At 37.5% G+C, this 14,342-nt stretch overlaps 1 protein-coding gene across 1 annotated transcript; it reads left to right on the forward strand.

The window, feature by feature from the left end:
* The first annotated feature begins 893 nt into the window (after nucleotides 1–893).
* LOC140877682 (uncharacterized) lies at nucleotides 894–2,361 on the forward strand. The gene is made up of 2 exons (XM_073281236.1): nucleotides 894–1,284; nucleotides 2,090–2,361. Exons 1-2 carry the CDS (start codon nucleotides 894–896, stop codon nucleotides 2,359–2,361), a joined length of 663 nt encoding a protein of 220 aa, XP_073137337.1.
* The last annotated feature ends 11,981 nt before the right edge of the window (nucleotides 2,362–14,342 follow it).

The raw sequence follows: 14,342 nt of genomic DNA on the forward strand, positions 1-14,342 counted from the left end.
ACCATCAATTGAGAGTAAGAGATGAAGATGTATCAAAAAACTGATTTTTGAACGAGGTATGGTCACTTTGAATTCATTGTAATATCGTTTGGTTTGACGAATGCTCCAGTGGTATTTATGGGTCTTATGAATCGAGTGTTTCAGAAATATCTTGATGATTTCTTTATCATATTTATTGAGGATATTCTGATCTATTCCAAGAACCTATGTGATCATACTGACCATTTGAGAACAGTTGGCCTCGACCGACATTTGTACCAGAGATACGGAGTTTTATGGGTTTAGCAAGTTATTATCGTCGCTTTATCAAAAAAATTTCGAGTATTGCCAAACCTATTACTCAACTCACACAGAAGAATGCACCGTATATTTGGACTGAGGCTTGTGAAGATAGTTTTATCGAACTAAAAAAGAGGCTAACAAGTGCACCAGTCTTGACTATTCCTTCAGGTACTGGTTATTTTACTCTTTATTGTGATTCTTCTCACAGGGGACTAGGATGTGTGCTGATGCAGCGATATCATGTTGTTGCTTATGCTTTGAGATAGTTGAAGCCACATGAGACGAGATATCCAATTCATGATCTTGAATTGGCAGCCATCGTATTTGAATTGAAGATTTGGCGCCATTATTTGTACGGTGAGAAGTTCGAAATTTATTCTGATCATAAAAGTCTGAAATATCTGTTTACACAATCTGAATTGAACATGAGACAACGAAGATGATTAGATTTGTTGAAGGACTTTGATTGCGAAATCAAATATTATCCAGGGAAATCAAATGTTACTGCAGATGCCCTAAGTAGGAAGGTATGTGCTTTGTCCTTATCTACTATAGGTGTATCTCATCTGATTGAAGATTGTTACATTTCTAGATTAATATTTGAGACATATATGAGGCCTATTCAAGTTTGTGCGATTCAGGCTGAGCCTGAATTGTTGATTCGAATCAAGGATACACAGAAAGAAGATCAGGGTATTCAGAAATTATTTGAAATGGTTATGTCTGGACATCAATCTGAATATAAGGTCAGTACTGATGATATCTTATATGTGAATAACCGACTTGTTGTTCCAAATGTTTCTGACCTAAAACAGCAGATATTGAAAGAAGCGCATTGCAGTGGATACAATATTCATCCTGGTGGCAGGAAAATATATAGTGATTTGAAGAATCATTACTGGTGGAAACAGATGAAATCAGATGTCGCTGAATACGTATCTAAACGCATGAATTTTCAACAGGTGAAGGCAGAGAGAAAAAATCCTGGTGGTCTGTTACAGAGTTTGTCAATTCCGGAATGGAAATGAGATCAAATTTCTATGGACTTTGTGACGAAGTTACCACGATCATCCCGAGGTTGTGATGCGGTTTGGGTGATCATTGATAGGTTGACAAAATCAGCGTGCTTTATTCCATACGAATGACATATCGACATGATCAGATGGAAGATTTATATGTTAAGGAAGTGGTAAGATTGCACGGAGTGCCAAAGTCTATCATATCTGATAGAGATCCTCGATTGACATCTCACTTTTGGCATAGCCTACAACAAGCTTTAGGTACACGTTTACATTTGAAACTGCTTATCATCCTCAAACTGACGGACAATTAGAACGAATGATTCAAACTCTTGAGGATATTCTGAGAGCTTTAGTACTTGATCTGAGTACAAACTTGCAAGATTCGTTACCACTCGTGGAGTTCTCGTATAACAACAGTTATCAAACTAGTATTGAGATGGCTCCATTTGAAGCATTGTATAGTAGGAAGTGCAGATCACCGTTGTACTGGGATGATGTTATAGAGGTACCTGAGATTGGTCCTGATATGATTAGAGAGATGACTGACAAAGTGAAACTCATTCAAAAGCGAATGAAGACAGCTTAAGACAGACAGGCAAAGTATGCGAATGTGAGACGTCGACCTTTGAGTTTTGAGCTGGGAGACAGAGTATTCTTGAAAATTTCACCTTTCAGGGGTACTGTTTGATTTGGTAAGCGAGGGAAGTTGTATCGGCATTTTATTGGACCGTATGAGATTCTAGAAAGGATAGGCGATCTAGCTTATCGACTTGCATTGCCTCCAGTTGTATCTGGTATTCATGATGTTTTCCATGTATTGATGCTGAGGAAGTATCAGCCTGATTTATCTCATATTATCCAAGTCGATGAAGCAGAACTCGATGAAACTCTTAGCTATTTTGAGAAGCCGATTCAGATTCTTGATCGAAAGGAAAAACAACTCCAAACCAAAACCATTCCATTGATGAAGATTCAATGGAGTCGGCATGGAGTTGAAGAAGCGACATGGGAAACTGAAGATGACATAAGACAGAAATTTCCCTATCTATTCCATTGATGTGAGTTCTTTTTCAGTTTCTGTTATTTCTTTATCTTGTGTATATACAGACTACTTATACATATTGCTTATGGATTCAAGGACGAACTCATGTCTTAGAGTGGGAGAAATGTAAGGACCGGGATTATTTGATTTAATCCGAGATTATTTAATTTTAATTCGGAAATATTTAATTTGAGAATTTTTAGAGTTTTGATTTAAATTCTAATATTCTTAAATTATTTAGGATTGAAATTGAATGAAAAAGAGAGCTGAGGACTATTTTGCAATTTTTGAAGTTATAGGGATTAAATTTCAATTAAGATTGAAAATATCCACTTCTTACATGGATGAGTCAGCCTTTGTACGTGTACTTTGCATATTTCCATCAGAAGTTTCAGACGAGAACATCATCTTCTTTAGCTGAATTTGAATTTCAAATCTTCGTATCTTTTGATCCGATTATCCGATTTTAATTCTGGAAATAGCTTTGCGATCCTTTCGATGAGAGCTTCGATCTGAAGTAAGTATCTTTATTTTCCAGCATGTATTGAGATGGTGATGTTGGGAGAAATCAGAATCGAGCATGGATATATGTTCTTGAGTTTCTATGTGTTGTATATTCAAAATCAAATCAAAGAACGAGCGTGGTATAAGTTTATTATGATTTCTAACTTGTGGTTTGATTTTTATAGTTGCTGGTATGATGATTTATGGTGATGTATTGCTGGAATAGCATGTATATGAAGTTGTATGAAGGATATTACAGATTCGATATCGTTTGGTTATCGATTTTTAATCGTTATGCCATCGGTTATGATTTGAAGCTATTTTTGATATTGTGTGATTGAGCTGAAGTATTCCTTGAGTTGTTGCTGATATATTGAGATTATGATCATCTTGTTTCAGCTTTCTAAGAGATTGACGAACTCGAGAAGTTTGATTTCAAACCGAAGAAGAAGTTGAGCTAGGTTTGAAGTTGTTTGATTGAATGCTGATTGAGTTGGGAAGTTGGTTAGAGTTTGATATATGTGTTCTTATTGTTGTGTTTCAGAATTGAAGCCGCAAGAACCAAAAAAACGAGAAGGTATAATACAACATCAAGAGTCAGGAATTCAATACTCAAGAATGACGCTTCTTGAGTTATTTCGCACAAACCACATACTTGTTTATCGTTTGTGTGTATATTATTGATGTTGTCGATCCCTTCAGGTAGTGGATCTTTATTTGATATGATATGATATGAGATATGAATTGATTCTTATGCCAAGGTCAGATAGACCTTATTTTTTAGTCTGATGAGACGACGATAGATGGATATCCATGTCAAGATCGTATACGAATCTTGATGGCAAAGATTGTGATAGGAATAAATTCTTTATATATGCTCTTACACTATTCTTGAGTCGAAATGTTTAGAGTTGATATTAATTTATTTAACGCATGTATATGTTGATTATACCGAGAATTGTATTCTCACTGGAGTTATCCGGCTGTTGTCTTGTTTTGTATGTGTGCAAGATGACAGATGGGGCAGGAGCTGGCCAAAGTTGACGAGGGTAGCTCATGAGAGAAGATTAGACGTGTACTTAGGTTGTTTATAACTGAATCGAAGTGTACTTAGTCCTAGAAAGCATGTTAGAAAACACTTGTGAATATTGTTCTTGATAAGTGGATTAAAACTTGTGTAGTTTCATGTCTTTGTTGGATTCCAAACTGTTAGTTTGATGTAACAATTTGTTATAAACATATGTAGATCTTGTTATTTGTATTTATACATGTATTAGACTTGTAAAACATGGTTTGGAATGAGTTGGAAGGATCAAATTTTGCTACTGAAAAATAGAGTAGGATGATGCCCAGAGCTGAGCCCGATCTGCTCTTTTTGGCAGACCGAGCGCATTTCAAAAATCCCCAACCCGAGAGTTGGGTTAGAGAGGGGTGCTCGGACGGCGGTTTTTGACCGGCCGAGTGCACCCCTATATGAAAAAAAAAACTTGTTTGATCTTCTTCCTTACTTGTTTAATTAATGATGTTTAATTACTAATTGCCATAAGAATGAGATTAGCAACCCGAGGCCCCACATTTCTTTTCCAAAAAAACGTGAGAGCAGCAGATTTCTGGGAGAGAAAGCTCACGCCGTTATCATCCCTTTCCAGGTTTCGATCCGCATCATTTGTCCTGTAGATTTTAAAGATAATCGCATATTTGGAATCCTTGCGTCAAGGGCTACGTTTCTACGTAAGTTTCTTGCGTGTTTTTTGCTCACAAGCGTACGATGTCAAGTTTTAATTTAGAAAATGAGTCCAATTCGATCCCACAGAGAATGAATAAAATGATATTATATCAAATATTTGCAACTAATCAAATCCTAATCCTATGTAGAGCTACGAAGATGGTTTGAGTTTAATAAAACTAAAATGTTGCAAGAAATAAAATTAAAATTACCACAAATTTTCAATATGAAAATTCAATAAGAGATGAATGCTAGATGTTCGACTTTACTTCATTGTTCACCATAATTTATTTTTAATGATTGTTTAATTATAAATTCTTCTAGTTTATTAGCCATAAATCACTATTATTTTCTACTACCTCTCTCGAGTGTCAAGAAAAAATTTCGTATTCAATAGCAAACTTAATATCTATATCTAAGTTCAACTATTAAATCCGGTAAATGACACAATGATTCTTCTAACGACTTCTATGGAGTTATATGCCTCTCGAACAATATAAACACCAAAGATGTATTTTTCTATGTCGTATTCAAAATCTCCTCTCTTGAGTGAAAAATTCCAAATAAAATATCATTCAATATATGACCAGTAAATTGAAAGCATTAAAATCAGGAAAACACATATAAACTGTGCGAAAAATTCAAATATATAAATCAAATTATTCAAATCATAGTTTCAAGTCAAGATCCGTCTACCTCTAGACTAAGAAATTAGTTCATACCGCAATTAAAATCAAATAAAACATGTTTTTCAAACAATACATCAAACTAGAAAATTAGAGTTCAAAGAAAAACTAGAACGAAGTAGATTAAAGCTTCTCTGTCGCCGGATGCCGCCGTCTTCCATCTTCGTATCGAGTTCTTTAGCTCTTGTGCACTCCAAAACTCTCAACAGTCGTTCTTTTCTTCATAGAAAGTCCCTTAACCCTCATATTTTTTTTTCTAAGTCAAGAGATCCCCTTAAAAGTTCTTCCAAAAAGTTACCAATTTTAACACACACAGGGATCGGTTGCGCCCTCTACCGACGCGGTTACGCCACGCTAAATGCATGATAGCGCGGGTACTCTGTGTACATGGTGCGGGTGCACTGATCGGGTGCTTAATTATTTGGAAATGTCCTACAGGGAGCGGGCACGCTGGGCTTGGGTGCGGGTGCGGCTGGCTTAAATTCATCTTCTCTTATTTGAATTCCTTATTCCATCATTTTTCGCTTTATTTTTTCAACAAAAATTGATTGTGACCTAGATTCCTGCAACTACACAAGCAACAAGAAAAAACGCATAATATCACTCGATACATCACAAAATCTAAGTCAATTCATGTAAAATATAAGTGCAAAAATTGTACTTATCAAATCCCCCCAAATTTAAACTTTTGCTAGTCCCGAGCAAAACAAAACAATTAAACAAACAAAGAACTAAACAACACACAAGAAAGCAATAAAACTTTAATAAACCAACCGGCCTTAGATGTTCAACGATTAATCCATGTGTAGCTAATTTCTCAAGAGTTCTCGTGCGTGTGTGATTAGCCAATCTCATCTACCCACCTAAATTTCGAACAAATCATGCAACTAGTAAGCCTCAAAGAGTCATTAACCCCGCCCTCTAGTTTCAAAATACTCTCCACCAAGTTCAACTTTTACTCTCACAATCAAAAGGACTTTTTCAGTTATCACATCTTTTTCAAAAAATCACTGGATTTTGCACCCTGTTTTTATTTAGCCTCATAAATTACCCGCAGACTTAGCTATAACTAAATAAAGGATTCAGATTTCAATCCCCTAGTCTATAGCCCGGATGGAGCATCAACCCCATTTTATCCGCAAACTTAGACATGGATTGTTGATTAGGATTTTAATCCCTTTCCAAGCCCGGATGAAGTTGTAAAAAAAAAAATTTCTGTTGCTTTTGCAACTTTTTAGTTGTTAATTTTTTAATAAAATTGCCTAAATCATTTCTATGCTTGTATTAGTCTACCTCGGTCTTGAGTATAAATCACCAAAGTTAAGAGTCAAATTATCCAATCCACTTACAAAATCCTCATAACTTTTTCTACTTATCAGGAGTTTCGATAGTCAAGGCTATAGTGCATAAAATGTGAGAACTCAAGGTACAATGTCGCCAACACTGGATTATATTCTCCTTTTCCTTTTCCAACTCATCATCATAGGCACTTTTTCTTTTTCTTTTCTATTTTTCACATTTTTTTTCTAAAGATACAAATACACGAACGAACAATAAGACTGACACAAAAAACGCAACATGAAATAAACACAATACAAACTAGGAATAATAAAAACATGACACAGCTACAGAATTCGGCAAACAATTCCATTAAAAAGCAACATCACATACTGACCAATCAAAATAAAACTAACACAAAAAATCACCCCAAACTTAGATTAGTGCATTGTCCCTAATGTACAATGAATCGATAAAAGAACAAGGGAATACACGTACCTATGGTGACGACCGTCAGTGGTCATTGCCCACATCATCACCATGGGCTCGGCCGGTGGCGGGTACTATGGAGGCCAAGAAGACTGTGGAGGAAATGGCGCGACATCAGGGGATGTGGCTGGAAAGCGCTGCTCCAAAATGAACGTAAAACCCATCATATAGTCCATGAATACATCAGTTCGATAGCGAAACTACTCCATATCTTGCTCCAATCGAGTGAGTCGGGCAGGAATAGTTTGAGGAGTGGCCGCAGGTGCGGCTCGTGGCTATCGGACAATGGCACGCTGCTCTGGTTCTGGGTCCTAGGAGACAGAAATGGTTTCTCGAGGCTTTAGTAACTCCTCGGCGTCATCCCAAGTGACACAAGCAAGGCGACACAAATCGATTATAAGCGATGGGTGCGTGAGTCTGCCTGTAGTAGTGGCAGTAGAGCAGTGAATAATGGAGTCCTGGATTATGTGTTCGATATCCATGTACTTGCCTGTAACATTCAAATATACTAATGCAGCCCTCTCCTGTGTGACAGTGGTGGTATGATCGGACGGTAGAAGCCTAGCTGCCACAAAATAATACCACCCTTTCTTGATACCCAGCAAATCAGCCTTGGTAAAGTACATTTTGCCCTTCGAATTCACCTTCCATTCAGCACCCTCACGACATAGATGCTACATATGTCTTCAAATTCCTGCTGGTCACTAGTATACTGCGCATACTCGTCGTGCAAAATCATAGGCAAGGTATACAAATTATTGATGGTGTGCGCATCAAACGCCACCAACTTACCTCTCACCAACGCACGCAAATGTTTGTTCTTAATCTTTAAATTTGTGTAGAATTCTCGAACCACTGGGACAACCGCACCCTCGGTTGTTTCATGAAGTTTAGCCACTGTTGTGCCTCCCCCATCTCTCTCACGGCATGAACACTCCTACTTAGATCAAAGCTCCGTTCTTTCACCAAAGGTTTAGCCAACAACGTAGTATAATGAACGGAAGCCGCCTCATCCCAGAATTGATTATCCGCAACATCCACCGACGAAGATGAAGCAACTTTCTTTTGTTTTCTTTTAGGTCCTATATCAAACACTTGGCGTGCAAATAATTTTTCAACAACTCCGAACTCAACCACAACCAACACACTTCCAACTTCAACAAATAAACCAATCAATCGGCTCAAAAACAACACCACAACAATCAATTCAACACCGTCTAGAAATTTCCCTAAATTTTCAAAATATATATATGGAGTAATCCAATTACCTCAATTTTGATAGCTTTGGGCGCGTAGAAGTGAAAATGACGTGTAAAATTTCGAAAACAAATCCAAAAGACCTGCAATTTTGAACTTAATGTAGTAATTAAAGAACAAAATCTGAAAATTTCACTTGGGAGGAACCCTATATTTGAAATTTGGTGGGTGTGGGGAAGAAATTATGATGTAAAAGCCATAATTTGATGTTCCAAGAAGAAGAACGTCACGATTTTTGCCTCAGATTTCCAGTAAATTCAAGTGCGTGAGTTTGAGTGAGGAGAATGCGTCGCTTAGGAGAAAACTCGAAAAAAATCTGCTGAGAATAATTCACTGTGCGTGAGTTTAAAAAGGGCAGGGAGCGGGTGCACCCTTCACATGGCGTGGGTGCACCGCGATTGAATTTAAAAGAGCCAACTTTCTGTTGATTCCAGTGTGGGTGAACCCTCTTGAGGCGCGGGTTCGCCGCGTCTTAATCAAAAAGAGCGCGGGTGCACTACGTATAATGAAATGAAGTCAATATTTCTGCCAATTCCAGCGTGGGTGCGCCATACTGAATAAAAAGTCACCAAAGTTTCTGCCACTTTGAGCACGGGTGCGCCCTCCTGAAGCACGGTGGCGCCCTGGAAAATAAAAAAATTGAGAAAATAATTAATCAATTAAGAGATTATGATATTGATAAAAACTAACGCTAAAACGACATAAAAGTAAAAAAATAAATGTAACGCGAGAATAATAAAATTTTGGGTTGTCTCCCATAAAGAGCTTGGTTTAACGTCGTTAGCCCGACTTTTCTGGTGCTTTTACACAGCCTCGATCAATGCAACTTTCTCAATATTCTGCACTTCATTGCAAAAATAATGTTTCAACCTCTACCCATTGACTTGGAAGGTCTGTCAATCATTACAACTCAGTTCAATGGCTCCATAAGGATGCACTTTCACCACGTTGAACGGATCAGACCATCGCGATTTCAACTTACCTGAAAATAACCTGAGACGAGAATTAAATAATAATACATGTTGTCCATGCTCGAATTCTCTCCTCAGTAATATTTTTCATGCCAATTTTTGGTCTGTTCTTTGTAGAGCTTGGCATTTTCGTAAGAATGATTACGAAACTCCTCTATCTCATTCAACTGCAATAGTCGCTTTTCGCCAGCAGCTTTCATATCAAAATTCAACCTTTTCACAACCCAATGCGCTCGATGCTCTAACTCCACTATCAGATGACATGACTTCCCAAACACCAACCTATTTGGAGACATGCAAATTGGAGTCTTGAACGCAGTTCAGTAAGCCCGTAGTGCATCATCAATCTTTATTGCCCAATCTTTCCGGTTAGTTTTGAAAGTATTTTCCATAATTTTCTTGATTTTTTGGTTGGATATTTCATCTTGTCCATTTGTTTGCGAATGGTATGCACATGCCACTTTATGCCTAACACCATATTTTTTCAGTAATGAATTAAAAACCTTATTGCAGAAATGCGTACCTTCATCACTTATAATTGCCCTTGGAGTTCCAAACCTTGTGAAAATATTTTTTTGCACAAACTTCACCACTACACGAGCATCATTTTAACGCCCCAAAATTATCTTAATTGACTTTATTTGAGATAATCGGAGATTATGGAGTTCAAGAGCTGACTTGATTTTGATCAGGGTCCTTTTTGCAAATTTCGGATTTTTCAGGGACTAAAATGCAATTTTGGACTTTGTTAGATATTTAAGCATGTTTGACTTGGTCTTCTTCATTCTTCATCACTTCCAACACGCCTCCTCCCTCTCCAGACCGCCTTGGACGTCCCTTTGAGCTTCCAGATTTCTTCCCGAGCTCGATCCGTCCGTTAGAATTTATTTCTGAAGGCAGATTAGCGATCACGGCTGCAAGAGCTTCGTTCTATCGTAAGTTTTTCTACGATAAGATACATTCTTTTTTTCGGATGTTGTTAGAATCGATTGAGTTGCTAGTATGTTGTTCTTGGCAGAGTTCTGATCGTTTATTCTCAGTCGGTTTTGAATTAGGACGTCGTTCGGAATTGTTAGGAATTTTGGAAGTTTATTCTTAAAATTTGAGTTTGAGATTTTTTGGGTTTGAACCTTCATTGTGGTTTTGGAATTGATATGAGTTGTTTGAGATTCTGTACTGCTGTCTGTATTTCCGGTTTGATCAGTATTTCTGGTTTGATCAGTTATAGCTGTTATGCCGCCAGTTTGAGTTTTGGAATATCAATTGTTTTTATTGATGAGATTTTGGATTTTGGAGTTGGAATTGAGTTTGAATGGCTTGAATTGGATGGATTGACTTTGGAATTATTTTTATCTCCTTCAGATTCAGTTGCAGATCGTGGAGTCCGGAATTTACAAAATTCAAATCGTTGAAGAATTGATCAAGGTTTGGTATCGAGGTTACTCTATTTCCTTGACTTGTAGTGAGTGATGTTTTGATTGAGCCTTTTGTGCTTGTAGCTTGTCCGGATTTCAGCTACGCCAATCAAAGAAGATGTAAAAGATGACTTTGGAATGGAATGGGACGATTAACTCGAATCCGGATTGATTCGAGTGTCCTAAGGAAAATCACATACTTGCATGCTACTTGAAGTTTATGTTGTTTGTTGTTTGTTGTTTGATTTGCACTTGCATTAATATTGAGCCAATTAACTTTGTTTTGCGGGCAAGAGAGGCCCAGAGAAATTAGATGTTCTGTGAACTATAGTTGAGTGACATTGGTTAGCAGATGTTTTACCAATTGTCAAGAAACACTCTCTATAGGCGCCCAGAGTCTAGAGGAGTAAAATATGCATCATCCACCTCGATCGGGAGAGTCGATGTGTTGGTGATATTTTGTCCTCGGGATCCCAAATGAGAGAAGAGGAACCTTTACTTTGTGATTATCCAGACTTAATAATCCTGATTTTAAAGACATGCGTTGCATTTTATGCATTTGATTTGGAGTTATTGACATGCTATTGGAATTTCTTGTTTGGTTGTTTCATATATCGCGTTTGATATATTATTTGATATGCATGTTTTGTCTCTTTTACTGGGAATTGTATTCTCACCGGAGTTATTCGGCTGTTGTCTTGTTTTGTATGTGTACTTGGCAACAGGTGGGGCAGGACCGAGTCAGAGATCGCATGGCTAGGTGGTCGAGTTGATAGAGTGAGGCCTTGGTGTTGTAGAAGTCGAATGAGTAGTTCGAACTTGTGTTGTTTTGGATTGTATAACTAAAACCGTAGCATGTTTTACTAGATCGAATGAATGTACAACTCTAGAACTTCATGTATTTTTTAGGAGATTGTATGTGTAATGCATGATTTATGTTTTGGTTGAGTTTGGGAGTTGTATTGCATGATTTCGGTTCTGTTATTGCCTTATTTTCTGGTTTTGCAGCAGGGCACGGACCCTGGACATGCCCCCGTGCATGGGTCCGGATGTCCTCTGTCTCGCGTTCTTGTTTTTTTGCCGATTTGCATAGGCACGGACCTTCGCACGGAGGTATCCACGGGGCCCGTGCAGGGGTCCGTGCAAAGGTCCGTGTAAGGGTCTGTGTGCCTTTTGTTTTATTTTTGAAAGTTTTCATACGTCCAGACCCTTATCCGGAGGTGGTCCGGGGTCCGTGCATTATCCCAAAAATAAAAAATCCGCGTTTAATTCATTTGTCTTATTCTTTGCCTTTTGGTTGATTAATGATGATTAGAATCAAGGTCCTCACATCATTAGTGGGGGTGGCGATTGCTTCCACCCATTTCGACACATAATCAACAGCCAATAAAATATAAGACTGACCAAAGGAGATGGGAAACGGTCCCATAAAATCAATATCACAAACATAAAACAATTCAACTTCTAAAATATTTATAAGGGGTAATTCATGACGCCTAGATATATTTTCCATCCTTTGACATATATCACATGATTTTACCAAGGTATAACTATCTTGGAAAAGAGTTGGCCAATAAAAACCAGATTGAAGTACCCTGGTGGCTGTCCATGAGGCTCCAAAGTGACCGCCATACGGTGCAGAGTGATATTGTTCCAAAATTTCTTTTGCTTCGGCATAATCCACACATATCCTTATCACTTGATCCCAACAATTCTTGTACACAAAAGGATCATCCCACAGATAAAACTTGGCATCATGGAAAAATTTCTTCCTTTGGTGATGATTAAGATCTGGAGGAAAAACACCACAATAAAGAAAACTAGAAAAATCGGCGAACCAGGGACGTTTATAATTTACCTCAAAAAGATGCTCATCAAAAAATTGTTCCTTGATGAGTTCATATTCAGTTTTTCCTTCCAACTCCAAACGAGACAGATGATCCGCCACTAAATTCTCTCTTCCTTTTTTGTCTCTAATTTCAAAGTCAAACTCTTGTAATAATAGTATCCACCGAATCAATCTTGGCTTTGCATCCTTCTTAGAAAACAGATAACGAATTGCTGCATGGTCAGTATAAACAATTAATTTTGAGCCAATGAGATATGACCTGAATTTGTCGAAGGAGAAAACCACAACCATCATCTTTTTTTCAGTAGTAGTGTAATTCTGTTGTGCTCCATCAAGAGTGCGGCTGGCCTAGTAAATTGCCCAAAACATCTTGTCTCTTCTTTTCCCCAAAACTACTTGACCGGTTATTTCGGTATGAATAAATTCTAATAGCAAGCGAACCAGGTCAAATTATAATAAAGTGGACAAAAGTCCGGATGTCGAACCCACAGGGACTGTAAAAGTATGATTACCAAAATATATTTATTTCTACTTAATCTAGACTATTTAAAAAATAATGATTTCAGATTTTAGACTAAATATTAAAATTGCAATAAAAATCAATTTAATTAAAACGCAGCTGGAAAACTTTGGATTACTTAAAATTTTGGAAAAGTTCGATCAAGGGTCACGTAGGTACCAGACAATTCATGCAACAAGCAGTTGATCTAAGATATCAGACTTAATCTTAATTCACGGGAATTTTCCTAATTTGTTCGAAGGAATATTTCTAGAACAATCAAACCTATTCAAATATTTATGAACTAATCTTTCGTAATTCTAATCAAATTTTAATGCATAAATCACTGTGAAAATTCAGTAAACACCTAAACCGCATACTAAAACCGAATTCTATTTCTAGACAGTTTTACACTATGTTGAAAATCAAAGTGATCGAATTCGATAACTCCTCTGTCGACTTGGAATCAATTAACGAGCAAACAAACAACTGGCCAGGAAATTTGTAAGACAAAGATAAATTTGATAATCAATAAACTCAATTAAGTCTGAAAATATCAAATAAACAAATCAAGTTTTTACATAAACTGTCTGGCCCAATCACGTGGCCTTGATCGAAAGAAAGAAACTACTCAATGTTCAACATAATTTAAGAACAAAAGTTTTTTACTCTAAACATCAATAATCAAATCCAAAAATAAAATAAAAGAAGAAGAAGAATCAAGTTGATGGTGATAGCCGCCTCTTGCCTTCAAATCTGATGTCAAACCCTTATTCTGCTGATAAGAATCATATTTATATGCCCAAGGGTCTTCAAAAGTTTTTATCCTTCCTTAGTAAGACTTTCCATTTTTAAAAACTCTGTGCGCGATTCTCGCTCGAGCGAGCATAGGGTCTCGCTCGAGCGAGCAGTTCTCTGTCCGGGAGATAAATTTTCCAACCTGGCTCGCTCGAGCGGGCATAGCCTCTCGCTCGAGTGAGCCATCTTCTGTCTCGGAATCCTTTTTGCCCCGTCTAGCTCGCTCGAGCGGGCATAGCCTCTCGCTCGAGCGAGCAACCTTCTGGAACAAACTTGCAACCTTGAGCTCGCTCGAGCGGACATTGCCTCTCGCTCGAGCGAGCAACCTTCTGTCCAAAAATCTAAATAATGCCAAGTTTTCCTTCAAAATACACCAAGAGGAGTATTATGCAAATAAATGAATTAAAGATGCTAAAACTAACTAAAACAACCACAAAAACATATGAATGCATGCAAAACTAACAGTAAAAATATGCATATGAAACATAGCTAACACTACTCCTACATCATAATCAATGACATCA

The sequence above is a fragment of the Henckelia pumila genome, chromosome 2 (assembly GCF_033568475.1).
Source record: "Henckelia pumila isolate YLH828 chromosome 2, ASM3356847v2, whole genome shotgun sequence".
NCBI classification, from domain to species: domain Eukaryota; kingdom Viridiplantae; phylum Streptophyta; class Magnoliopsida; order Lamiales; family Gesneriaceae; genus Henckelia; species Henckelia pumila.

Bases quoted from the DNA above. Each gene is read 5' to 3' on its own strand.
- LOC140877682 (XM_073281236.1), top strand. From the start codon at position 894: ATGAGGCCTATTCAAGTTTGTGCGATTCAGGCTGAGCCTGAATTGTTG. The intron at 1,285-2,089 runs GTTTGTCAATTC...CATTGCCTCCAG, and splicing joins TCCTGGTGGTCTGTTACAGA to TTGTATCTGGTATTCATGAT.